At 50.1% G+C, this 26,543-nt stretch overlaps 2 protein-coding genes across 4 annotated transcripts; both read left to right on the top strand.

The window, feature by feature from the left end:
* The first annotated feature begins 183 nt into the window (after nt 1–183).
* Nucleotides 184–5,546, top strand: LOC146512025 (uncharacterized). Of its 3 annotated transcripts, none has more exons than XM_085171119.1 (11): nt 198–574; nt 2,248–2,446; nt 2,612–2,840; nt 2,919–3,198; nt 3,315–3,492; nt 3,573–3,649; nt 3,718–3,898; nt 3,964–4,212; nt 4,844–5,015; nt 5,086–5,183; nt 5,278–5,546. In XM_085171119.1, exons 1-11 carry the CDS (start codon nt 302–304, stop codon nt 5,388–5,390), a joined length of 2,049 nt encoding a protein of 682 aa, XP_085027245.1. In that variant the 5' UTR covers nt 198–301; the 3' UTR covers nt 5,391–5,546. The 3 variants fall into 3 exon arrangements, with proteins under 3 accessions (XP_085027247.1, XP_085027245.1, XP_085027246.1); XM_085171120.1 differs by having other exon boundaries at nt 203–574; nt 2,251–2,446; XM_085171121.1 differs by lacking the exons at nt 5,086–5,183; nt 5,278–5,546 and having other exon boundaries at nt 184–574; nt 4,844–5,019.
* Nucleotides 5,547–6,761: 1,215 nt separating this feature from the next.
* Nucleotides 6,762–25,839, top strand: heatr1 (HEAT repeat containing 1). The gene is made up of 46 exons (XM_085171107.1): nt 6,762–6,877; nt 7,764–7,806; nt 7,929–8,077; nt 8,164–8,380; nt 8,674–8,815; nt 8,896–8,997; nt 9,089–9,229; nt 9,311–9,522; nt 9,610–9,743; nt 9,814–9,895; nt 9,966–10,067; nt 10,198–10,315; nt 10,398–10,505; nt 10,670–10,765; nt 10,848–10,936; nt 11,011–11,207; nt 11,285–11,406; nt 11,558–11,755; nt 11,837–12,005; nt 12,085–12,233; nt 12,315–12,507; nt 14,571–14,743; nt 14,820–14,984; nt 15,233–15,472; nt 15,609–15,740; nt 15,841–15,944; nt 16,406–16,552; nt 16,820–17,019; nt 17,092–17,213; nt 18,024–18,152; nt 18,234–18,458; nt 18,553–18,682; nt 19,754–19,923; nt 19,998–20,050; nt 20,127–20,250; nt 20,387–20,527; nt 20,610–20,905; nt 20,985–21,135; nt 21,351–21,518; nt 21,857–21,991; nt 22,065–22,169; nt 22,249–22,405; nt 22,555–22,712; nt 22,813–22,971; nt 23,175–23,283; nt 23,598–25,839. The coding sequence occupies exons 3-46, from the start codon at nt 7,936–7,938 to the stop codon at nt 23,684–23,686; spliced, it is 6,495 nt and encodes a 2,164-aa protein (XP_085027233.1). The 5' UTR covers nt 6,762–6,877; nt 7,764–7,806; nt 7,929–7,935; the 3' UTR covers nt 23,687–25,839.
* The last annotated feature ends 704 nt before the right edge of the window (nt 25,840–26,543 follow it).

Genomic DNA, 26,543 nt, shown 5'->3' with positions numbered 1-26,543 from the left:
TTTTTCAGAAACATCCGAGTTCGACCCTGTACCTGCTGTCACATTCACGGTGTTAAAGTGGTGGCGGGAACGTGAAATATGGCCTGAATCTCAGTTAACGAGGTCAGTCCGTGCTGGAGTAATCTGAGTACTCCCTGCGTCTGCTCCGACCGTTTTGGGGGGGGGGGGTGCCTCTTGGCCGCGTGGACTTTAACTGGCGGGGATTTCCTTATATGGTCACGGGAGCGGACTCCGCCTCCTCCTCGCGCTCGGACTCGGGAAGTTTTCCAGCTCCGCGTACAGGAGCGGGACTCGGACCAGGATGTCTCCCAAGAAATGCATCTTCGGCTGCGAGGGGAAGCTGAACCTGTTCGCGCTGCCCAAAGAGGAGCGGATCCGGCAGCAGTGGATCCAGTACCTGTTCTCAGACCAGCGGCCGCCCAAAGCCACCGTGTACGTCTGCTCGCGCCACTTCTCCGAGGACTCGTTCGTCAACAAAGCCCAGTATGACGCCGGCTTCTCGGCCAGGCTGTTGTTGAAGGACGGGGCGCTGCCGTTCATTCACGGGGACGTAGAGGAGTCCAAAGCGGCGGCGGTGAGTTTCAGTCTAGCCCGGGGATCTCCGCGGTGAGTAGCTGCCGAGTCCCGGATCACCGGGAAACGGACGGTAGAAACGGTTTAAATCCACCAGCGGGATCAAAAAACAACAAAAATGGCTAACCGGGCTAACGGTCTCAGTTAACGTGTAAAAAAACCCTAAAACAAAATAAAGACTGAATTTATCAGAAAAAGCCTGAAAAAGCCTGAAAATAACGGCATAAACGGCTAAACCGTGACCGCCTGTGGAGGTTCAAACATGCCAAAAACTAACAATAAGAATAAGACCGTTACTCCGTAAATAAGGTTGTATTATTAAAGAGTCGTTAAAAACCAATAAATATTATTATGCTATGATTTTATTGGCCATATTTGTCAATACTCTGATAACTGGTGTAAACCAAACCTATAAGTGTCATTACATCCTTTCATAAAAGCGACACCTTATAAGTGTTAGTAAATCAGCACTCGCTTAGCTTTTCTTTTTTCTTTTTAAAAACCAGAATTAATTTTAAAAATACTCCTGAAACACCTGATCTGATCAGCAGTTAGTATATGGACCACCAAAACGGCCAAAATAACAGAAATGACTCAATATTTTTCCAAAAACCTTTTAATTATTTTAATATTTAGAGTTGGTAAGTAAGTAAAAGTTTATTTATATAGCACTTTTCACAGACATGTCACCAACTGCTTCACAAGAAAGGTAACAAAACGTAGTACAGTGATGGTATCATAATATTGTGCATAATCATTGCTGGACATCAGTACAGTGCTGTTAGAGCCTGACCGATACTTTCACTGTATCGATAATTTGGCTGTTTATCGATATCGCACTATCAGCATTTATGACACACCTGCAGGGTGAGGCGTTCTGAGCATTCGTCTGTCAGCTGCTTCAGAAACACCTCGGTTGGGTCTGAGTGACATCATCAGGCACAAAAATCTCCTCAGCCTGCTGAACACGGACGTGGTAAAGAAGAGCAGGTAAAGCCGTTGTGAGCCTCGGTATGAGCAGTGAAAGGATCGGAGAAGAGGAAAAATGATGGAAGAGCAAAAGGTGGATGTCCTGCTCTCTGCTGATGTTTTAAACATGCTGGGGAATGATGGAAGTCCTCGCTATTTGTTTGAAATGAATCTGCTGCACCTGCTTTTGTTTGCAGAGGTTAAACCTGTCAGGTGAAGGTGAGCGTGCAGCGGCTCGTCTGCTGTCCGTTACCTGGCAGGAATCATGTCAGCATTTGAAATCTGTGATGAAGCGATTAATGTAAAAATAAACGGCTGAAAATAATGATAATATTAATATTTTTTTGTTTACATTACTTTAATGTATTCTGCTTTTGCTTGAAGGAAACATTCTAATGATAAGAAACAGAAACATTAACTGAGCTGTTTTAAAGATTTTCAGCTCCTCGTGGCGCCTCCTCTGAACCGTTAGCCACAAAGTTCATAAATGTGGACGACAGCCAAAACTGTTTAATGCGCCGTCATCAACGTGGCCGACGTGGACCAGTGTCTCTGATTTTTCCGCTTTGAGTCCTTTATATTTTTAAAATTAAAGTCTACAGTTTTAATCGAATATTAAATGAATAATTATGGAGTCATTTACTTATTTTGGCACCTTGGGTCCTCCGTAGTGCATTACATATCATTTGGCCTCTCTCCCGTCAGCAGAGTCCGGCGCTGCTGCCCCTCACTCGCTTCAGAAACACCGCCTGTCAGACCGACCCTGAACCCAAGGTCTCCGTGGCGACGCAGTTCTGTCACTACATGGTGTCGGTGGGCACGCAGACGTCCTACTCCCCATCTACAAGGTGCGCCGCCACTCAGCTGTCCTACAACACGCTGAAGCAGCACGTGAGAAGCAAAGGTGGGTATGTGCCACACACTGTAAGTAAAAGATGGCCACATACTAACTGCTGGCCCCTGCTGGTTGGTGGAGGAACTGCAGGCTTTGGACTGAAATAGTTTGTGGTGATGAAGACGAAGCTTTGTTCAGGTTTAAAGAGTGTAAAACGTGTTTTGTGCGTTTCAGCCACACAGGCCTCGGTGTTGCACTGTAACGTGGGAACGGTGACCACCCAATCAGAGACGGGGATTCAGCCGGGTGTCAGACCAGCGAAGAGACCGCGTCTGGAAATGAAGGAAGAAGAGGGGGAGGAGCCAGAGGAGGAAGCAGAGCTCCCTGAAGCATCCGACCAATACGACCCCATCTGCGAGCCGTATGAGCCGGACGAGTCTTCGAGCGAGCCGCCTGACAGTCGGTAAGGTGCCGGCGCCCCCTTCAGGTTTCTGTCTGTCTGTGCAGCAAACGCCTGACCTGCTGTTCTCCACCCACACAGCGAGGCGGAGGCCACGCCCTCCCACTACAACGACCCCAAATACGTCGTGTTTGAGAGCTGCCTCAGAGACCTCTTCCTCACCTGCCCCGTGTGCGGGTTGAGCTGCGAGGTGCGGCGGCGGCGGATGGGCACCTTCGTCTCCTTCAGCCAGCTGTGCCCCAGCTGTGACTACAGCAGGAAGTGGGAGAGCCAGCCAGTGGCGGGAAGCACGCCGCTAGGAAACCTGCAGATGTCTGCGGCCATTTATTTCACCGGAGGCTCATTCAGTCACGTCGAGAAGGTAACCTCGACCTTTGACCCGAGCACACGTGACGGTAAAACTCTGACGTCGCTGTCCGAGTGCGCGTGTGCCGACGTCCTCCATGACGGCGCGTGTCTGCTGTGCGTCACCTGCAGGTGTGCAGAGCCATGAACCTCCAGGTGTTCCAGGCCGACACCTTCAGGCGGCACGCCCGCACGTTCCTCGAGCCCGCCATCAACCACAAGTGGAAGCGGGACCAGCAGGTGCTGATGGAGCGCCTGAGGGCTGAGGGCAGCGTGGCGGTGGGAGGGCGGATGAGGGCGGACCTGCTGGGTGAGCAAACGCCATCATTAGTGTCTTGTTTTTGTCACCTTGTGGTTACTTTGGCCTGATGATGTCATTTCCTCTGACAGGACACTGCGGGAAGCTGGGCAGCTACACCCTGATGCACCTGAGCAGCAGCAGCGTCATCGACATCCAGCTCGTTCAGGTAACGCTCGCTCTGTGCCAACAGGAAGTGAGAGCCGATCACGTGACTGTTTATGGTTATCCTCTCAGAGCGCCGGGGTCAGCGGCAGCTCGCACGTGGAGACGGAGGCTCTGCGGCGAGGCCTCGATCTCCTCCAGGTCAACCGCCTGAGCGTGGACCACATCGTGACCGACCGCCACACGCGCGTGCAGAAATACCTGAGGAAGCGAAACGTCCGCCATTACTATAACATCCAGCACTTGGAGAAGGGTCGGTACAGCGTGGTCACGTGACGATACGCCGTCAGACGCACGCTAACGTGTTTTTCTCCGCAGGTTTGTCCAGGAAGCTGAAGAAGCTGGCGAAGAGTAAAGAGTGCCTGCTGGTGCGGCGGTGGCTGCCCAGCATCAGGAACCACGTCTACTGGAGCGCCACGACCTCCACGTCCGCGCCCGAGAAGGTGGCGAAGTGGAAATCCCTCGTGAACCACATCCAGAACGTCCACACTCACGACGACCCGCTGTTCCCGACGTGCGCGCATCCGAACCGCGTGTCCGTGGATCCCAGCAAGTGGTTCCAGCCAGGTGAGCGTCGGCCAATCAGAGCCAGTCACACCTGTGCACGTGGACCTCACCTGCTCGGGGCGGGCCTCTGCCTCAGGTGGAGAGTCGAAGTACGGATAAAATGTATGGTTATTAAACTGTCCAGTCATTGGCTGACAGTTTATCGCCGCTCACCTGGCTAACCAGCCTGTGACATCACAGCGGCGGTGTCCACAGTAACGCGGGCAGTCAGACTCTGATGTAGCGTGACTCTCAGCGCCAGAGACGCAGAGAGAAGACGAATAAATTAACCCGCTGTAAACAGTGACCTTTGACCTCTTGCACGTAATGATGTCATAAACCTCTGGTCAAGTCATGTGACTGCTGGCCTTTCAAATGTGTCCAGCAGGGTGTGACGCCCACACTCGGCGCTCGGATGAGTCATCCGTGCTGACATCACAGAGAGGACGCCCCTGATATAGTCAGCTTAGACACAAGCTCCACCCACTCGCTGTTAAGAGCCTCGGCTGAGGGGGAGGGGCGTTAAAAGGGCAATTAACAAACTGTTTAATATTTTGATTTATTATGATGGGCGTGGCTTAACTCTTTGCTGCTTTGCTGTTGGCTGACTGTTTACCTGTGGGTGTGTCTGTGCTCACCTGTGTGGCTGCAGATTCGGTGGCTCTGCACAAGCTGAAGAAGCTCCTGCTCAACAAGCGAATCCTCGCCGATGTCGGGAAACTGAGTCACGACCACCAGGCGTCCACGCTGGAGCGCTTCCACTGGCTTGCGCGCCGCTTCGCGCCGAAGAACGTCGCTTTCCCGTTCGTCGGCGTGCTCTGCAGGTAAACGCTGCTGCTTCAGCTCTGATGTCACAGCTTCAAACACCTGTGTGACAGCGGCTCTCGTTTCCAGGCTGTACCTGGCCGCCATGCATTTCAACGAGGACGCAGAGAGACACAAAGAGAGTTCAGAGGTCACCGCCGAGCCTCAGCAGAGCGAGCCCAAACCCAGTGAGTGCAGCTCACACACAGAGGAGAGGCTGAACTGCTCCTCCCCAACTTTATTGACACCAGTGTGGTTTACAGTGACCTCCATGTCTTCCAGAATATGTGAGCGAGCTGATGAAGCTCCTGTTTGAAGAGGTTTTTAAGGAGCCTTCGACCTACGTGGACGAACTCAAACGGATCCCCGTCCCCGACGACCTGAGGCCCGTCTGAGGACACGGAGCAGGAAGGAGGAAACTGCTCTAACGTATCCACGCCGACTGTTACTGAGGGCCTTCACCACGAGTCCACTGAAGAACATTTAAATACATGTTTGTCTTTGCTCTGATCACCCTGTTATTTATCTGTAAATAAAGCACTTCTTATTTACCTGGTCTCTGCTCGTCTGTGTGGGAACACGCTGGAAGACGGAGTGGAACAGGAAGTTTGATTTAGCTTTTTTTCTTCTAATCAGGTTTTGGCTGCAAAATGTTTTGGCTGCGTTCACGCTGCAGGCGAAAGCATCAAATCTGACTTCTTTGACCCTCTGCGACCATCTATCCGATCATGGTGTGACAGTGTGAACGGCACAAATCTGATCTGGGTCACTTTCGTATGTTGTCCTGAATCCGATACATATCTGATGTTTCAGAAAGCGACTGCTGTTTGATGGTCATGTCGCATTAAATCCGTCTTTTACGTCACCGACACAAGACAGACGGCGGAGAAGACATCGTGAACGCTTCCTGACCATCCGGTGTAGATGTTAGTGAAACTGTTGGGAAGACAACGTTGGAGAAACGTGAACATTTTATTTGTTCTGTATAATCTGCAGAGTCTGACAGAAATCTGCAACTATCCTTTGAAGCAGCGCTCCTCTAAAACAGCAATAAGGATCATTATTAGGTTATTTACATTATTATGTCAATAACAAAATAACTTAAAGCAAAAATTGGGAAACGTGAAGTCTGAAGTCTTTATATTAAGGCCATCAGTCAAACATACTGTTGGTCTGGGTCTAAACAGAGCGCGTTGTGTGTGACGTCTTCTTTTGCGCATGCGCTTTGAGCGTTCACACTAGAGCGCGTTTGCTGTCGCATTTTATTTGTAGTGTGAACGAGCAGACAAAAAAATCGTATTTGATCAAAAAATCGGAATTGAGCATTAAGACCTGCAGAGTGAACGTAGCCTTTAATATTTAAAGTATCTGCAGCGACGCTTTCAGTGCGGAAGTCATCCAAACCTATCTTTCAAAATAAAATACAATCTTTTTAAAGACTAATAATAGAAATATAATAGCTATTATTGTTATTATTTATAGTATAAGAATTAATAATAAAATAATTATTTCATTATAATGTTTTGTTTTGTAAAATATGTAGAACCTTAAACCAAAATTACATTATATTATGATCATAGAATCATTTTATTTTTCTCTGATTTTCGTTCAAGTTTTTTTTTTTTACTTTTTATTAATTTACATGGAAATTGATTCAGTTTTATTTATTTTAATTTAATATATTTTAATTTGATTTTAAAGCGTTTTTCTTTGGATTTTTAAAAAAAAGTTTACGGAAGTAGATGGGGTGAATCATCTCGCGTCGTCATCAAAGATTGGGGGGTAAAAAAAAAGGAAAACATCCGGAGTGAACCGGATGTAGAAGGATCCCGGTCACGTCGAGCACCGTACGCACGTGTGTCGGTGCTGTTTGAGGACTCAGGTTTGAGTTTTGTGTTTTTTCGGTGAAATGTTGAAACGTTTGAAAGTGTTGGAGAGCCTTTGAGACTTTTTGGAAGTGACGCGTATTTCCGGTCACAGCGAGTTAATCTGTGACCCGATAAAAGCGCCGCGTGTTCGTGCGGGCGGAATGAGTCTAAACTCTCTGAGCTTCATGTAATCTGGATCGTAGTCCGAAAAGAGTGCTCAGAAAGCGAGATAACGTTTAGGTCTCGAGTTATTGTACATGCAGAATTTCATTCAGAAAACGGCAGATTTAACGTTTCCGCTCATGTCAGGACGTGCCCACCCGTGTAAACGTTTAATTAAAATCTGTATTTTAACAGAAGGCAATCTGGCTGTAAAGTCGGCTGTGATCGAGTTTGTCAGTCAACAACTTAAATATGATTTTCTGACTTTTAAATAAATAATTCCGGAGTTTTTGTGGCTTTGATGTTGAAGAGTTAACTGGTTTAGAAACGTTGTTATTAACGCGCAGCTGCGGAGGAACCACGTTTCCCTGATTATTAACGGGCTCCTCTGCGTTCAAAAGTCCCTTAAAAATACTTTAGATTTAACATTTTTTGTTTAAAAGACGATGTAGCCCTGTGTAACAGTGAGCTTAACTTTCACTTCTTCAGTCACTCTGAAATTCGTGAGGAAAAAAGTTATTATTCAATTGTTTGGTTTTAATAGTTGTTTTTACACAGCTGCTGTTCAATATGCTGTTTTTGCTAATCACGTGTACCGTAATATTGATCCAACGTGTACATTTCAAACCTGCTGTTTCTGAGTTTGTGTGTTTGTGTGTGAACCTTTTTCATCTTCTGTGTAAACCTTTTTCATCTTCTGTGTAACTTACATTCCAAACTCCCTTTAAAAACCTGCAGATTTAAGGTTTCCCCCTTTAAGACAAACACGGAGAAAAAGGAGGTGATGTTGATTATTTTTTTATTAAAGATTCATCTAACTGTCTGTTTTCCTGCTGTTTAAATAAAGTTTTGTGCAGAGGCCTCGGACTGACATCAGAATTTGGCTGTTTTTGTGTCTGTCAGATTCATCATGACATCGTTAGCTCACCAGCTGAAGAGGCTCGCGCTGCCTCAGAGCGATGCCAACCTGCTGACCCGCAGGGAGGTCGCCTCGCTCCTCTTTGACCCCAAAGAGGCAGCGTCCATGGACAGGAGCACCTTCTACGCCCTCGGTGAGTCCCGCCCTCCTCTTCCTCTTCTCCTGTTCCAGCCCGTTTCCTCCCTGACCTTCATCCTGTCTGTCCTCTTCCTCGTGCAGGATGCACCGGGCTGGAGGAGCTACTGGGAATCGAGCCGGCATTCCTGGAGTTTCAGAGCACCCTGTTCAGTCCCGCCTCGATGACCCTGGAGCGCAGCATCCAATCCAAGGAGGTCAACAAGAAGCTGGACGCCAGCATCGCGCTCTTCCTCACCCGCCTCTGCCCGTACTTCCTTCTCAAACCGGCTCACAAGTGCATCGAGTGGCTCGTTCACCGGTGAGCCGCTGAGGCGTCGCAGCTCAGTTATTCTCTCGAGTTTGAACAGTGAATCATTAGATAAATGAAAACCAACCAAACTCCATTCAGAAAACGTCTGATTTAAGCTTTCACTGGAGCAAACAGTCCTTCAGGAAACTTCAAGGCGCTGACGCTTCATTAACACATTTATAGCAAAGCTGACGATTATTTTTCGTATTTAGTTAAACAGATGTTTAACTAGAAGCTTCCTTCACTCTCTGTATTTCCTGTTTTATACTCCCGTGATGATTCCCGTGTTTTCCCGTGTGCAGCTTCCACATCCAGCTGTACAACGCCGACAGCCTGCTCGCCTGTGCGCTGCCGTATCACGACACCAACGTGTTCGTCAGAGTCCTGCAGCTCCTGAAGATCAGCGACGCCACGAGTCGCTGGAACTGGCTGCACGGCCTGCAGGTCGGTGACTCGCCGGAGCGCCTGTGAGGTGCGTCTGCTGATCGGAGTGACGGGAAATCTTTTTGTTTGTCGTTGTTCAGAAACCCGGCGTGCCGTTATCCAGAGGCGCTCTCATCGCTCACTGCTACACGGAGCTGAGCTTCATGGACTTCATCTGCAGCCTGGTGACCCGGTCCATCGAGGTGACCCCCCGACCCTCCTGTTACCTGTTGGCGAGGCTCTCGGCACACCTGCACGGTTACCTGCATTCACTGCTCTCCTTCTCCTCTGCAGGCGTATTCCGGACATTCGGGAAGTTGCTCCCAGCTCAGAGTCATCTTCTCTTTTTACGCCTCCACCATCGTCCCCGCCCTGGACGCCGTGGACAGAGTGTCCAACACCATCATCTCCAAGCTGCTGCCATACGTGCAGACGGTAACGTGCGCCATTGTTCACGTGACCCCGACCCGACGGGTGATGTGAGATTTAACCTCGCACGCTTCGTTGCCTCCTCAGGGTCTGAAGTCGGCGCTTGCGGACTATAAAGCCGCCACCTACATGATCGTGTGCCAGCTGGCGGTGAAGGTGGCGATGGAGGCGAGTCTGGTGGACAGCCTCGCCGTGCACATCAGCAAGTCTCTGATCAAAGAGCCCGTCCTCGCCAAGGAGGGCGTGGGCTGCCTCATCGTGCTGCTGCAGAACCAGAAGGAGGGCGCCGTGGGGCCCAGGTAGGACGGACGCCGCCTCGTCGTGATGTTTCGGACACGCTCTGTCCAGGCGTCCTCTCACCTGTCTGTTCCTTCTCGTGTGCTCAGAGCCGCCGGCCGTCTCTGCTCGATGGCGGCGCTGGTGCCGACGCTGCAGGTCATGGCGGCGGTTCACGATGTCAGCCCTCTGCTCCGCTACCTGCTGCCTCACCTGGTCCAAAGCGTGTTCGTCAGCAGCTCAGGTGAGGCCCGCTGCAGGTGCGTCTAACGCTTCACAGCGTCGCAGAGTTTACCTGAGTTTCTGTGTCACAGGTGAGACGGACACGCTCGCCGTGCTGGCGTCCATCCTGGAATCCGTCCTGCTGACCAAAGACCTGGACCACACCGCGGCCCGGTAAACCTCCTCTCAGCCGATCACGCAGCCAATCACGCGACACGTCGTCTCACTGTTGTTTGTCCCGTAGGTTGCTGCTGGACGAGTACCTGAGTCAGGGCGAGCGCTCGCCTGTAGAGCTGTCGGCCCTCGACCGGCGCCTGCGGCCTCTGGTGCGCCTGTTCGAGTCCAAGTACGTAAATATTTATAGTTCAGGTGTCACAGAAACGTGTTCAGGTACACGAGTCTGCACGCAAACATGGCCGCCGGCCTGTTCTGGGATGCAGAGGGTGGAGCCGCGTTTAAGTTTTCTCCTCCATCAGGTACTGCGCAGCTCTGGACGGCGTCCTCGCAGGTCACGTGACCGACATCGGCAGCCCGGAGCAGAAACGGCTCTTCCACCAGTTTCTGTCTCTGTCGCTGAGCAGCGGGAAACATCAGGTGAGCTACAAAACGGCGTCGCTCAGGTGAGCCGTGGCGTCTTCGTCTCGCTGAGCTCACGGTCGTCGTTCTGTGTCGGCAGATTTTAGGCGACTCGGACTCGTCGCTGCTGCTCAGCCTGAAACACCCTCAGCCGTCCGTCAGAGTCTCGGCCGTCGAGCGCCTGAAGGACGTCATCGCCGCTGGACAGGTAGACTTCCTGTTTAATCCTCTGTCTGTTTCATTCAGGTGAACTTTGACCTCTGAGGCAGGTAATTGTGTAGCGTTGGGGCGCCTCAGGGCTCTGCTCCGGGTCCTCAGACGCCTGAAACCACGAGCGGCCGACATTTTTAACCACATGTTTCCTCTGAGCAGCAGAGTCTGGATGACGACTTCCTGAAAGACGCCGTCACGGAGCGTTTGAAGGACGAATCGCCGGAGGTCGTAGCCGCCGCTCTCCAAGTCCTGGAGGTCAGTGAGACGATGGTTAACGGGTCTGATGGCGTTCTGCTTGATGGCGTTGTGGTTAATGGCGGTTTTCGTTGTGTTTCAGGTGGTGTTGGACGTTGTGGACCACGAGGACGCCGTCTCGTGTCTGCTGGCTCTGCTGCACAGAGCCGATCGGCCGGACTCTGAGCGATGGTCAGTGAGCTGATTTCCCTGCTGTTAACGATGCCTTCATGAACCTCCTGTAAATCTGAGACTCCTTCCTCCAGGGTTCCCGTGCTGACAGAGGCGGTGCGTTTACTGTCCGACCCGCGGATGGGAAAGGGGGACGGCGAGCTGGTGACGAGGACGGGCTGGAGGCTGCTGCCATTCCTGGTCGTCACCTCGCCCCGGCCCGACCTCGCCCGCTGCATCTCCCGCTCCCCCCTCCTCGCCAAACACCCGCTCGCCCTGAATTGGGCCCGAGGTAACAGACCCATTTCCTGTGGCGCTTTCACAATAAAAGCAGTGCTGTCAGTGTCTGAAACTTTTTGCGTCACACAGAGCTCGATGACGTGATGAAGAGAAGCGTTGAGCCCGACTTTGTGGGTGTGGCCAATGAGCGGCTGGTCTCCACGCTGACACAGAACCTGGCGAACATGGAGCACTTCTCCAGGCGCGACGCGGTGAGTTCAGACGGCGTTCCTCGTGTCGCTCACGTGAACGTTTTCGAGCATGAACGTGTCACGGGGCAGCCGTACTGTTGGGACTACTTTCAGCAGCGGATTGATCTGTTTTGAGTCTGTCAGCTGATGTTTCCGTGTGTGTCGCGCTCAGCTGGAGAAGCTCGCCGTGCTGGTGGAGCAGCAGCGACGCTCCAGCCTCAGGGAGCGCGCGGCGTTCCTGGTCCTGACCCGGACGCTGCTGCTTGGTCTGGGCGAGCTGAGCGAGACGCAGCACCTGCTCACCGCTCAGAGGGTCTACGCGCTCCTGGAGCGCCCCTTGCTGGAGGTCGTGAGGAGCGACGCGTCACAGGTCGGGCGGCCTTTAACATCGCCAGCGTGCGTTGAGTATCGTCGGCGACACGTTTTGATGGATTGTGTTGGTTCTGAACAGGAAGCTGAGCGTCCCGTCTCCGTGCCCACCTCCTTCTCTGAGGCGGCGGCGCTCTACCTAAGCAGGTGTGCTCAGGGACAGCAGCCGGACGCGGAGTACGGCTTCGTCCTCGTCGCTCTGCTCCGAGACTTCATCTCCTGCCTCAAGTGTCACGACGCCTCCTTCAAAGGTAAAATCTCCCGGAGCAGGCGAGCGCTGAGGTAGAAGAGCGAACCGGTCAGCTGACTGGTCACATGATTGTCTTCCAGGGGCGGCGTGGTGGAACCCGGAGAAGCTCGACACAAACACCTGCTGTTACCTGGGTCTGATCTGCCGCCTGTTCAGCATAATCATGAGCGGCGCCGCCGAGGGAGCGCCGGCCGACAGCTTCAGAGAGCTGATGAAGCTGCTCGTCCAGGTATGACATCATTTCCTGTGAGCAGACGCGATGTTTCAGCGTGACGGAACGAGCCGCTAACCTGAGAAACCGTCACCTCAGGTCCACCTGCGCGAACCGAGCATGCTCTTCAGGTTCCTGTGCATGCTGTGGGGATACACCTGTAACCATGGAGACCAGCTGGATGTGAAGGTGGGCGCCGTCCTGCAGACACGGGCGCTGTACATGGGCGGAGCTCTGCTGAGCACCCAACCCGCCTCCAGGCTGAAGGAGCTGGCAGCCGCCAACTCACCAGGTGAGATTATTACAAATATTCACAAAAATAAAAACAAACAAAATCACAAAAATGTAACAAATGTTTTAACCTTTGGATGCACAAACGACCAGCACCTGCACTCTTCCACGAGTGGCGTCAGAAATGACCCCAAATAGAAACATTTTGCTTTAAACTCTGTTTTTATTCTTCAAAATCTTTAAAACGAAGAGTTGTAATATTTTAATATTTGAGGTTTTCCTCATTAAACATGTTTGTGACACGATGCATTTTTAGTTATTTTTTTATTAATTTTAAGAAATTGCAGTTTTTGTATCACTTGTATCACTTTTGCATGCTTGCTCTGCATATACTGCAGCAGCTGGCCTTCCCTCTGAAAGTTCATCCACTGTAACACAATCACTGAGCATGAATCTCTGCAGTTGACCAGGAACAGCCCACATGTAGCAGAAAGCTGCCACGTGGTTTGTTTTCAGTCGGTAGGCTCTGGTCCTCTTGTCATCAAAGTGCAAGAAACTGTGAATATCTTTAAATCTTTGAATTGACATAGAGGCCTTGAACAATGGGTTATGCAGAGGACTCCCAAAAAACACAGCGACTGGTTCATCCCAGTTCTTCTCACTTCCTGCAAGAATGGTCAATCAAATGAAGGCCAGGAGCTGATGTTTGATTACATTTTTCCGCTCTTTCCCCTGTCTGTGGCGACTCTTCGTGCCTCCATGTTTGTGCAGCACCTCTTCTATTATATTATCAGACATGAACATCTTCCATGCATCTGTTGGGGAGACAGTACTAAACCCAGGTGCAAGCCCTGGTTGACTAATTCAGAATATTGTGGCTCGAGCAGTAAGAGGGGCTCATTCTGTTGGACTCAATATTTATTTCCTCATCAGAGGACTCCTCTGTGTCTGACTGGCCTTGTTCAGTGGGGGGGACAGTAGTCAGGGTCCTCTATATCTGAGATGTCCGAGTCAATGCCTCCGATGGGCTCTTCATCCCATCCGTCCTGGATCATTTGTAGGGCCACAGGGATCCTTGCTGGCCTCATATCAGCCATGTTACTTTAGATATTTAAAAAACATCAGAAAATACAATGTTTGAAATGCACAGGAAACTATAAACAGGGCTGCTCATAAATGGTCCTCAGGTGCACATTCGCTGTCAAAATAAAAGACGCGCACCAGATAAGAATAAGTTGGGACGCTCGTTTGTGTACATTAGATGTTCTGGAGGAGGACAGACATTTGTTCAGGACTCTAAAGATGTTGAAGAAGCTCCGTAATTACTTTGGTGTTCCTCCACCACAAAAGAAGCGCATATTCTCTGAATTTCCGGGAATACTTTTATTTTGACAGCGAATGCGCACCTGCAGACCACTTATGTGCAGCTCTGACTATAACTCATGCATGTTACTGTGTAAAAATGAATTCTTGATCCATCAGAAGTGTAAGTGGGACAGTCAGAGCTGTTTCATAGAAGCTTCCACAGGAACTGCTTGGAGTCATTTTTGACCCACTTGTGGAAGAGTAGTGACACAAAAACTGCATTTTTTATAAATTAATGAAAAAATAAATAAAAATGCAAATGGCCTCATGTTACAAACATATTCTATGAGGAATATGAATAAATTACAACTTTGCATTTTAAAGATTTTGAAGAAAAACAAACCGTGTTGTTTTCTAAGGATTAAAAAGGACGATTCAGGTAAACAAACCTCAAACTAACGTTAGAATAATCGTTTAAATTCATGAAAGTTTGAAAGACGAGCTGATGACACACGAGGTTATTAAAACACCTGCGTGTGTGTGTGTGTCTGTGTGTGTGTGTGTGTCTGTGTGTGTCTGTGTGCGTGTGTCTGTGTGTGTCTGTGTGCGCGTGTCTGTGTGTGTGTGTCTGTGTGTGTGTGTGTGTGTCTGTGTGTGTGCGTGTGTCTGTGTGTGTGCGTGTGTCTGTGTGTGTGCGTGTGTCTGTGTGTGTGCGTGTGTCTGTGTGTGCGTGTGTGTCTGTGTGTGTGTGTGTGTGTCTGTGTGTGCGTGTGTGTCTGTGTGTCTGTGTCTGTGTGTGTGTCTGTGTGTGTGTCTCAGTCGTCCCGTCTCTGCTCTGCTGTCTCACGTCTCCTGTCCGGGACGTCCGGAGGGCGGCGCTCAGCGTCCTGCAGAGCCTATCGGCAGCCAACACGTCCCCCTTCCAGCCAATCACAGAGAAGCTCCTGTCGACATCAGAGGAGATCGTCGCCGACCCGTCCTACCTCAGCACGGTGAGGACTCTGAAACAGCTGATTGGTTTAAATCTGGACTTCCTGTATTTGTTCTGACTTCCTGTTTTGCCCGCAGGTTCTCGGCGTGCTGCACGATGAGTCGTCATCCAGTAAAGCGAAGCCGCAGCAGAAGAAGCTGGCGGCGGCGATGCAGCTGCTGGTGAGGAGCATTCAGACTCCGAGCTGCCCGTCGTACGTCGCCGCCGCCCTGCTGAGAGCGCTGAGCGAGGTCAACGGACAGGTGAGTGGGCGGGGCCGCGTCTGAAACGGAGGATTCACCTGTTTGTTCACAGATTAGCGACCTGGTGTGTCGTGTTTGATGGCGGCGTTATCGTGAGCGCCGTGACGCCAGAGAAAAGCGTTGTTGGTGCAGGTGTTCACGCAGCGATCACATCACTGATTCCTGCGCTGATCTTTGACCTCACAGTCTGATCGGGTCAAAGGTCGTCTGAAGATCCATGCTGTGTCTCCTCCTCTTCCTCCTCTCAGTCGGAGCTCTCCAGCCTGCTTCCTGTCCTCGACCGCCTCCTGGAGACCGGCCCCGACACGCCCGCCCTGCTGCAGGCCGAGGCGCAGCTCCTGCAGCTCGTCCTGGGGAAGTACAACGAGGCGTCGGCGCCCCTGCTGGCCAAAGACCAGAACTGCCTGGACCTGTTCCTCAGAGCTCTGAAGAGCTCCACGCAGCAGCACGCTGGCGTCCCGAGCTGCCAGATCATCGCTCTGGAGCAGGTCAGGAGGACAAATCCACCAATCGGGGGGCGGGGACTCACCCGAGTCACAGTGATGCTGTCCATCCTTTATTCACAGTCTTCACTTCAAACCCAGATTAAAGTCTGAGTGGTGATGATTTAACGTGTCCCTGCAGGTCACAAAGCCCTTCTTCTCCGCCCTCGCAGACGAGGCGGTGCAGCAGAAGCTGCTGTCGGCCATGTTTGACCTGCTGGTGGAGAGCAGGAGTCCGGCGGTGGCCAACACCATCAGCAGCGTCTTCAAAGCGGTGAGCCGAGATCGTCTCAACGTCTAAACGGGGTTTTCTTTCTCGTGAAAGAAGAAAAATGAGTGAATCGCTGAACCTTTGACCTTTGCGTTTGCCTCAGGTCGTCGTTGACTGTCAGCTGCTGGCCAATGAGCTCGCTCCTCCAGAAAAACCCAAAGTCAGCGTGACGGTGCAGCAGACCCGGCGGAGCCGACTGTCGCAGAGGTATTTGCGCCCTGAAACGTTCCTGAGGTCACGTGATCGGACCAGCTGATCTGCAGCTTGAATCAAATGAATCATCGTAGCTGATTGTTCTGTGCAGCATGTTTGCTCCTGTTCATTTACAGACTTTCATGACGAGCTGCTTGAAAACAATGTTGTAGTTCAGGGTTCCCTCTGATGGTGGCGCTGTTGTCTTGTTTCTCGTCCGTCCATTTTAATGATTATTGAACTGAAGTTGATAGAAATGAGTTAAACGGTCAGCTGTTCGACGTCGGTGCAGCTGCAGGCCCTGATCAGCACGTCCACCCTGAACAGGTCGGAGTTCCTTCTGATAGTTTCAGGACGAATCCCGACGATCTCCAACATTTCAGCTTTTAGTTGAGCCACAGTTTTCCAGAAGCAGAGTCTGAAAGTGTGGCGCGTCCACGATGAGTGATCGGTGTGAACCGCTGCCGTGTGTCCAGGAAACCTCAGGAGAGCAGCGACGCGGCTCCAGAGGGGGGCGCTGTGCCGTGGCAGAGAGTCACTCTGATCCTGGAGCTGCTGCAGCACAAGAAGAAGGTGAAGAGAGCCCAGCTGCTGGTGCCGGTTCTGTTCTCGCTGCTCGCCAGGTAACATGACAGCGAACGCCACGTCCTACAGTTTCTCATGTTTTTCATCTAAACTGAAAGAAGAATGAAGGCTGTAGTTAAAGTCCTCATTAAGACTTCCTGTGGAAGTGGAAGCTCCGGGCTGCAGAGAGGTGCAGAGTGGAGCTTCTGGAGTTCTTTCTTCTTCTGTTTGTTTATTTAAGACAAAAGAATTTTATTTCAAACATGGAAACGTGACTGAAATAACAAAACAAACATTTGAGTGATAATAACTCCGTCTGTCGTCAGGAGTATGGAGCCGTGCTCCGATAACGCCAACGCGGAGTACACCAAGCAGCTGCTGCTCAGCTGTCTGCTCAACATCTGCCACAAACTGGCTGCAGGCGGAGGAGCCGTGGCTGCAGGCGGAGGAGCCGTGGCTGCAGGCGGAGGAGCCGTGGCTGCAGGCGGAGGAGCCGTGGCTGCAGGCGGAGGAGCCGTGGCTGCAGGTGGGTGTCAGAGGAGGATGATGAAGGTGTGTGTGTGTGTTTGTTGCCTCACTCTCTCCTCGCTCTGTGCAGACGTCCTGGATGAAGACAAGTTCAGCGTGGAGCTCGTGGTTCAGTGCATCCGAACGTCCGACATGCCGCAGACTCACCACCACGCCCTGCTGCTGCTGGGCACCGCCGCCGCCATCTTCCCCGTGAGAGCTCCACCTCCTCTTCTGTCTGTCCTCCACCACCTTCGCTCTTCCTCCTCGTCTCTGTTTGCAGCTGAGAGAGTTTTATGTCACTGATACAAAGAGCGGTCTAAGTCCCGCCTCCTGAGACTGAAGCTCCTCTGCACGTCTGTGATGACATCATGGCGGCAGAAGTGTTTGTTTAAACCAGCGGTCGGCAACCTGTCTGATGATGATGATGATGATGATGAGTGCATCTAAAATGTCCTCAGACGTCAGCGTGCCGTATGATGCATTAGCATTTAATGTAATAACGCTCTATATGAACAGTTACTCACTATATAAAACAACTTTATAGGATTATATTTGTTTGCAGATTTTTACACATCTGGCAGCATCTGGCCAATCCTCCACCTTTGATACTGTTGCAAAAAAAAATCATCGGCCCATAAAAACGAAAAACCATGGCCAGTCCCGCTATGGTCATCAGTTAACCCTTCGCGTGCCGGGTTGGCGACCGCTGGTTTAAACAAACGGAAAAATATTGATGTCCTGATGGATATGGAGGATCAATGTAGCCAACATTTTAAACAAATATTAGACGATTGTTTTGATTTTTATTTTTACTTTTAATTATAATTTAATGAACCCAAAGAAGGAAACACGAGAAGCAGTCAGTGATGCCGGTCGAGCAGCTGATACAAATAAAGTAGTAATTTTGATATTTGGTACGTTTGGTATCAGATTTGTTTTAGAAGAATTAAAGGAAAGAAATTAATCAATAATAAATAAATATGGGAGTTAAAATGAACAACATTCGTGTTCCTCCTGCAGGAGAAGGTCCTCCACAACATCATGCCCATCTTCACCTTCATGGGCGCCAGCGTCATGCGGCTGGACGACGCCTACAGCTTCAGAGTCATCGACAAGACGGTGCAGATGGTCATACCTGCTCTGATCCAGGTGAGGCAGCGGCGGACAAACGTGCCCGTTTTACACGAGTGGCGTGGCGATAACTCTTCGTCGCTCCTCCTCCTCCAACAGGCCCAGCAGCTTTCTGATGGAAGCTCCGCCTCTCGCGTGATGACCGTGGTGACGAAGATCATGCACGTGTTTGCCGACGCGCTCCCCCACGTGCCCGAGCACCGGCGGCTGCCAATCCTGTGTCAGCTGGTGACCACGCTGGGTCCCGCCCGTTTCCTCTGGGTCCTAATGCTCCTCCTGTTCAAGCTGCACGCCACACAGAGCGCCGGCTCCACCAGCGAGAAGGTAACAATCGCCTGCTTCTGTTTCTGCGGAGCTTAGCGCGTCGTTTCGTGTCTCTGCGTGTTTAACGTAGTTTATTTTGTGTTCTCGTGAGCAGGATGCGGCGCTGGAGCGAGACGTGGACTTCTGGATTTCTCTGTGCTGTCAGTTTGACGTCAGCGATCAGCTGACCTCGCTCATCAACATCCTGAACTTCCTGCTGCAGCTGCCCGACGACAAAGAGGACGGTAAAACAAAAGTTTTACATCATCAATAACATAATCACATTTTTGTATGGAGGACTGTAAGTGCCAAATCTAAAGAAAAAAGTGATAACAATCATATTTTTAAAATGTGAAACGGACTCATTTCAGAATTATTTCCTTTGTTATGATTCTTTTATCAGTTTACTTTTACATTTTAATAAATTAATATTAATGAGAATCCCTTATTATCACAATACGCTCTGAGTGTTTCATTTGGCAGATTTTTACTGTTACAGATGAAACACCCAGGAGCCAATCATCTCTTTCATTAAAGTAATAGATTAAAAATTCAGTGTTTAAAATAATGAACATGAAGGTAAATTAAAATATTTGCTGCTTTTATATCTGACTCAAATTTTAGACATTTATTTTAAATTTAAGAAGAGAGGACGATATAAATAAATAACTATAAATAAAGTAAAATACTTGAAGAAACAGGTAAATTATTAAGAAAGGAAACAGAAATGTTACCACAAAGAACAATGGCTATGGCTATACAGGGGTGGCTGTAGCTCAGGTGGCAGAGCGGATCAGCCACTAACCGGAAGGTCGGTAGTTCAATCCCAGGCTGCTCCAGTCTGCATGCCAAATATCCTTGGGCAAGATACTAACCCCATGTTGCTCTCCGATGCGTCCATCGGAGTGTGAATGTGTATGAATGTTAGATACTTAGCACTTAAGCTTAGAAGTGCTTGTGTGAATGGGTGTGATTGGGTGAATGAATTAGCTGTATAAAGCGCTTTGAGTGCTCGGACAGAGTAGAAAAGCGCTACATAAGAACCAGTCCATTTACCATTTACCAAAACATGTATATAAAAGTAAATATGGTAAAAAAAATAACAATTTGAATTTCTTTCATTTAAAATTTAGGAAATTGAATTTAAATTGAAACATAAATAAACTAATTTGTAGAAAGTACATGAGTTAATCCAAATTGAATAAATATTTGATATTTAGAATTAATGACTCTATATAGTCATTAATTCTATATATAGAGTTTTGGCATGTTTGGCCCTCCGTAGCCTGATGGAATTCTGGGTGTGTCTTGTGTAGCTCCAGTGAAACGGCCCGCCGCCCGGCGAGGAGCGAAGAAGGAGGAGGAAAAGGTGGAGGAGCTGATCTTCAACGTGGACGCTCACGGCGGCAAAGAGCTGCGACACTTCAAGTTCCTCTCCGTGTCATTCGCGGCTCAGCTGCTCGGCTCGGCGAGCTTCATCGGGAAGGTGGGCGACTGAAGGTCAGGCGGTAAGGAGCGCGCTCAGAGTGCGACGACGATAAACGTTTGATTTTGTTTCAGGTCGCGGACAACGACGATGACGTAGACGCATCTCTACAGCCGCTGCAGCAGAGGTGAGTGATGCTGTGATGTCACGTTGTCATGTGAGCGTTTGGTGGCGTTGAAGGTGATGTCATGTTCGTGTTTCAGGCTGTTGGAGGACATCCTGCGCTACATCCACAGCATCGCTCGCTGTGTGGAGGAGAACGCCGACAAACCCACCGCCAAGTTCTGGCGAGTTCTGCTGAATAAAGCCTACGACGTCCTGGACAAGGTTTGAATCCAGCTTTATTGAAACTCGTTAACATTAACAGCAGGTCCTCCACCGTTAACCTCCGTTTCTTCTTCTTCTGCTGCTGGAGTGAAAGCCGCCCTGCAGAGGCGCTCTAACCTGCTCACCTTTTGTCCAGGTGAACGCGCTGCTGCCCACGGACGCCTTCATCGCGGTGATGAGGGGCCTGATGGGAAACGAGCTGGCGTCGGTCCGGAGGAAGGCCATGGACCTGCTCAACAACAAACTGCAGCACAGAACACAGTGGGATGCACAGCAGGTGACAGGAAGTGATGTCAGAGTTCTCCGCAGAGCGTGTTTTGGGTACGAAACGATGACATCAACTTCCTGTCTGCCCTCAGGTTACCGTACTCCTCCAGCTGATCGGCGACCTGCTGAACATCGTGGGCAAAGATCACAGGAAGGTCGTGGACGGAGCGGAGCAGGCCATCAACCGCCAGACGGCGCTCTTCAGCCTCAAGCTGCTCTGTCGCAGTTTCGGGTCCGACCACCAGGAGGCGTTCGTGCCCGTGCTGTTGCGAACCGTGGAGCTCGTCGCGGCGGCAGAGGAGGAGAAGAACGTGACGGGCAGCGCTCTGCTCTGCATCGCCGAGGTGGTCAGCACACTGAAGGCCCTCGCCATCCCGCAGCTACCCAGGTCTGTCGTGCCCGTCCTTCACCCTCACACGCCAAGGTGGGGAAGCCGCCGGTCAGCTGACGCGTGTTTGTTTCCGCAGGTTGATGCCAGCCATACTGCACGCGCTCCAAAACAGGAAGGAGCTTCTGACCAACGAGATCTACCTGCTGAGCGCCGTCACTGCCCTGCAGCGGGTCGCAGAGACGCTGCCACACTTCATCAGCCCATACCTGCACGACGCCACCTTACAGGTAACGCCGCCCCGTGAGCACTGCGGTGCATCAGAAAAACAAAAAGGTTATAAAGGATTGCGGTGGAGCTGTGCTTTGATTGGATCGTGCTGTGCGCTCTTCCTAGCGCCTCCTTTTTTTCGGCTCGATGTCGCTGCTGCTTTGAGGAGACGTGCTGATTGGTCCCAGGTCACCTGGGCGACTCTATTATTCGTTATTCCTCTTCGTTCTTGCAGGTGTGTCGGCTGACCCGGCTGATGGAGACTTCCTCCTCCTCCTCCTCCTCCGCCCAGCTCTCCGTCCGTCTCGCCTCCCTGAGGAGCACCCTTGCCACCAAACTGCCCTCCAGGGTCCTACTGCCCACCATCAGCAGGTGCTACAACACTATGGTGGTCGATAAGAAGGTGAGAGTCGAGCTTCAGGTGTGTTTACTGTTTGGCTTAAAGTTTTCCAGAATGATCCAAAGACACTTACTGTCATTATCGGAGTCGGTCGTTTAAAATGGACGAGAACAAATCAAACGTCCACCGCAAAGTGGAATCAGGGACTTAAAATCCTCACGCTGAACGTTGTTAAACGTCTAAACTCAAACCGCAGCAGTAATATCCTGTAATTTAATGTTTTCATGCTTCAAGCCAGAAAAAACGTTACAAGCAGAAATCGGCGCTAAACGGCGTCATCGGCGTCGAATCCCGCTCCGATGGTTTTCAGCTGTTAACGCCTCGTTGTCATTTCCCCGCAGAGTCAGCTGGGGGCGCTGCTGAGCATCCTGAAGGAGCACATCGCTCACATGGAGAAAGACCAGCTCAGCTTCCACCAATCAGAGCTCACCAGCTTCTTCCTCACCGCACTCGACTTCCGCTCCGAGCATTGCCAGGTCGGCTCAGCTGGTGATTGAGTAAATGTACTCAGATTACTTTACCTTTCTCACGCGTCTCTTTTGTCTTCAGGGCGATCTGGAGAAGACGGCGCAGGTCGAGGGCTGCGTGATCGACTGCCTGATCGCCATGGTGATGAAGCTGTCAGAGGTCACGTTCAGGCCGCTCTTCTTCAAGGTAACTCCGCCGTGCCTGGGATTCAGCCGCCGCCCCAGTTTCCCGCCGATAACTGTGCGTCTGTGCGTGTGTCCCGCAGCTCTTCGACTGGAGCAAATCGCAGCGTAAAGATCGTCTGCTGACTTTCTACCGGCTGTCCGACCACATCGCCGACCGCCTCAAAGGACTCTTCGTGCTGTTCGCAGGAAACCTGGTGAAACCGTTCGCAGACGTGCTGAGACAAACCAACAGCTCAGGTCTGACCTCGTCCACAGCTGCTTCTCTTTTATTGATTTTAACTGTAAATTGTTACATTTGTGTAAATGTTAATGTTTAAACAGCTGTTTGCTGGTAAAGCAGCTGTTTCCCAGCTGTCCAAGCTTGACGGCGGTTTTGCTTCTTGCAGAGTCGCTGCTCTTCGACTCCGAGGACGATGGCGAGGAGAAGAGCTGCCTGCTGCTGCAGTACGTCCTCGACTGCCTCCACAAGACCTTCCTGTACGACTCGCAGCGTTTCCTGAGCCGCGAGCGAGGCGACGCCCTGCTGAGCCCGCTCGTAGACCAGGTGAGGTGCAGACACTTCAGAGGGTGTAATATTTGTCTCCACCCGCTGGGCGTGGTTTCATTGGTGACATTGAACTTGAATGGTTTCTGTTTGTGTCCAGCTGGAGAATCGAGTCGGTGGCGAGCAGCGATACCAGCAGCGCGTCACCCAGCACCTGGTGCCCTGCGTCGGGCAGTTTGCTGTGGCGATGGCCGACGACTCGCAGTGGAAGACCCTCAACTATCAGATCCTCCTGAAGACCAGGCACTCTGACACCAAGGTAAGTCACCTGCACACCTGACGGGCTCCCTGAGCCCCGAGCGACGCCTTGAAGGCGCAGAGAAGTCGGTCAAGCTTCACTCTGACGCCGTCTCAGCCAGGCAGAGTTAATTGATCCTCGATGGTAATACAAAGAGTTTTAAATTAGACTGTGTGTTGGTGTTATTGACTCAGCAGCTTCCTCCTCCTCCTCCTCCTCCACAGGTGCGTTTCTCCTCTCTGCTGATGCTCATGGAGGTGGCGTCCAAACTGAAGGAGAACTACATGGTGCTGCTGCCGGAGACCATCCCCTTCCTGGCTGAGCTCATGGAGGGTGAGGCGCACACACACACTCATATTAACTGTTGGCTCTAAGATGTAATGTAGCTGTCGGCCACAAGAGGGCAGCACATCTCTGACAAGAGAAAACATCTAGATCCAGATGTTTCAGAATAAAAGCACGACAGATGAAACACATTTTCACCATCATGGAAAAACATCAGTAAAGGTTCAGATCAAATACGACATCGGGGACGATAAGATGCAAACAGAAGGCAGTAAAATATCACATTCGTGTTTCGGTGGAGCTTTGCTCCACCTGTGAGGCCAGGTAACGGCGTAGGCTCAAACCTGCTGTTTGTTTTGCAGACGAGTGTGAAGAGGTGGAGCTGCAGGTCCAGAAGGTGATCCAGGAGATGGAGAACATCCTGGGAGAGCCGCTGCAGAGCTACTTCTAACACACACGCTGGTGTGAAGCTTCAGCAGAAACATAAATATTCTGATGTTTTTGATGTAAGAAATAAACATTTGTGTCAAATCTGCTTTTCATTTACTCTGAACCTGTTTGAAGAAGGTGACATGAGTCAGACACTGATCCTGCTGGGCAGCGGCAGCTAAGAAGCCTGCTGATGCCAACTGAATGAAACAGCTGACAGCCGTCATCAGTATCACCACTTTAAGGTTACCATGGTGATGATGTTTCAACAGGTGTCCACCTGCTTTAAAAATCACGAGTGTCCCAGATGTTCGTCCACAGCTCTGTGGTTTCCAGGTGTTACAGATGTGTCGGTGACGCGTGGTAAAAAGAAACGCAGAGTTTCTGCTCAAACTCCTGGGTCAAGTTTAAAGGCCGGCTCGAGGACGCTCGTCTCACTCAGAGGATTCTGGATCATAAAGGTTGGATCTGCTGGTTTTGGGGAGACCGCACTGGAAGGAAGAGTTTTCCTGTGAACGCTGTGGCTCTCTGACAGTCCCACCATTTAACCCTGTCATGCATGAACTGTGACAAACTCAATCAGGATTCTTAAGTGTTTCTATTCATCTTCAGGCAGGAAAAGATGAATAAAAATACTTAAGAGTTAAATAACAGTAATTACAGTGAAACACATCATCTGTAGTAACAATAAACGTCCAGTGGGTGGCAGAGTATGGAGTGACCCATCAGTGTCCAATGTAGTGGTTTATGTGCAGGTAAACCATCAACACCGACACAAATGCAAACAGCAGCTGTAACTGTAGGGACCGCTATGGTGAAAGGGTCAAATGGATCGTGGCGATCGTGGCTCAAGAGTTAGCAGCTCGTCTTGTAACCGGAAGGTTGCTGCTTCGAGCCCCGGCTCGGACAGTCTCGGTCGTTGTGTCCTTGGGCAAGACACTTCACCTACTGCCTACTGGTGATGGCCAGAGGGGCCGATGGCGCCTCGCCTCTGTCAGTCTGCCCCAGGGCAGCTGTGGCTACAACTGCAGCTGCCCCCACCAGTGTGTGAATGTGAGAGTGAATGAACAGTGGAATTGTAATTTTTCATTTTTAATTAAAACCCAGCTGTGATGCACGCCCCTCCCCTCCCTGCTTCTACTGGAGGTTTCTTCCTGTTCAAAGGGACTTTGTCCTTCCCACTGTCACCCAGTGTTTGCTCACAGGGGTCGTCTGACCGTTGAGGTTTTCGCTGTATTATTAGCTGTCTTTATCTTCAGTGTTGGGAAGGTTACTTTTAAAATGTATTCCATTACAGATTACAGATTACATGCCCCAAAATGTATTCTGTAACGTATTCCGTTACGTTACTCAATGAGAGTAACGTATTCTGAATACTTTGGATTACTTAATATATTATCATGCTGTTTACAACTACATGAATGTACTATTGCTGTGATTTATTACTGTTACTGAAGGTCCGCGGCTCCGAACCGTAGTAAAGGGACCTCTGGCTAATACGGTGGGTTCTGTGTCGGCTCGTAGCCGAAAACTAGCTTTACTTTGTTGTCTGGGTCAACTTTGCTAGCAGAGACAGAGAGAGGCGTTGAAAGGCTGCTCCAACAGAACTTATTGTTTCAGAGGAAAACACGAACACGGTGTACAGTCGAGTCTTAATAGCTTACTTACAGCTGGGCTCGTCAGGCTCTCTTCTTGGCTGCAGTGGTTATTATTATATTTACATGCTTCCAGCTCCCGTTTCTGCTCGATGACAGCTCGTACTTTTCCTTTTTCTCCCTCCCTCGCTCACAGACACATAACGTGTATGGCAGTCCATTCTCCCTGCAGCACGGACTACACTGCCCATGATGCTACATTCTTTAGAGCTATACTTGTAGCATTCTGCCTGTTAGCTTAGCACAACAACAACAAAAAGGCCTCTCTCACCCAGGAAACACAGAGAGAGAGGTCACCCTGTAACCATGGCAACCGTAACGCTGCCGCCTGGAACAACAGAACGTAGCTGTCAAACAAAACCCAAACAGTCCTGACCCGCCACAATATGAAACAGGGAAGTACCGCCGTGTAATCCATTTATTTCAACAAAGTAACTGTATTCTAAATACCACCTTTTTAAACGGTAACTGTAACGGAATACAGTTACTCATATTTTGTATTTTAAATACGTAACGGCGGTACATGTATTCCTCCCCAACACTGTTTATCTTACAGTAAAAAGCACCTTTAGGTGAATTCTGAAGGTGCTAGAATAACAGATAACCAGATGGTAAAAGAAAACACACGTATAACAGCGCGGTGTGGTTGAGACTTTAACATCTGCCGTTAACGCAGTTCTACAAAGTTTCTTCCTGGAACTGCAGATGTAGGACGAGTGCCGGAAATAGTTTTGTACTTCGGAGAATCCTGACTCACACCAACGACGTTAAGTTCTTAGAAAACAAAGACACTGTTTGCATTTCTTCAAAACACAGTGTGTTTTCAGGTGAGTTCACCTGCATCCAGCGCTGAGCCCTCGTGTTTACAGATGGTTGGCGTGCTGGAAACGTCTGTATGACCCTTCAAATGTCATTTAGCTTCTGACTGCATCTGAAAACTGAATTTTTAAATCATAATTTTAAAAATTATTTTTGAATCCTAATCAGTCAATCCACAATCAGTCGTCACTTTCACTGACTCGTTTAAGTGTTTTACTCAGTTTGGGACAGATTTTCAGATAAACTCCATCATTCATGTTAGATTGGTAACAAGGATCTGCAGAATGAGCTGTGAGCTTTCTCTTTGTGAGGCCACAGGAAAGTACAGCTATGAATTAACCATCATAGCCAGCTAGCTGTAAGTTAGCTAACTAGCAAGTTTGCTAATGTAACACTGAGTGGATA

Source organism: Neolamprologus multifasciatus, chromosome 8, assembly GCF_963576455.1.
Source record: "Neolamprologus multifasciatus chromosome 8, fNeoMul1.2, whole genome shotgun sequence".
Taxonomy (NCBI): domain Eukaryota; kingdom Metazoa; phylum Chordata; class Actinopteri; order Cichliformes; family Cichlidae; genus Neolamprologus; species Neolamprologus multifasciatus.
Note: the sequence above shows the minus strand (reverse complement) of the source record. Positions and strands in the feature narration are given on the sequence as shown.

Coding starts and splice junctions, on each gene's coding strand:
- LOC146512025 (XM_085171119.1), top strand. CDS start 302: ATGTCTCCCAAGAAATGCATCTTCGGCTGCGAGGGGAAGCTGAACCTG. Junction 3,493..3,572: donor GATGAGGGCGGACCTGCTGG/GTGAGCAAACGC, acceptor TTCCTCTGACAG/GACACTGCGGGAAGCTGGGC. Junction 3,650..3,717: donor TCGACATCCAGCTCGTTCAG/GTAACGCTCGCT, acceptor TTATCCTCTCAG/AGCGCCGGGGTCAGCGGCAG.
- heatr1 (XM_085171107.1), top strand. CDS start 7,936: ATGACATCGTTAGCTCACCAGCTGAAGAGGCTCGCGCTGCCTCAGAGC. Junction 10,506..10,669: donor ACGTCATCGCCGCTGGACAG/GTAGACTTCCTG, acceptor TCCTCTGAGCAG/CAGAGTCTGGATGACGACTT. Junction 10,766..10,847: donor CCGCTCTCCAAGTCCTGGAG/GTCAGTGAGACG, acceptor GTTGTGTTTCAG/GTGGTGTTGGACGTTGTGGA.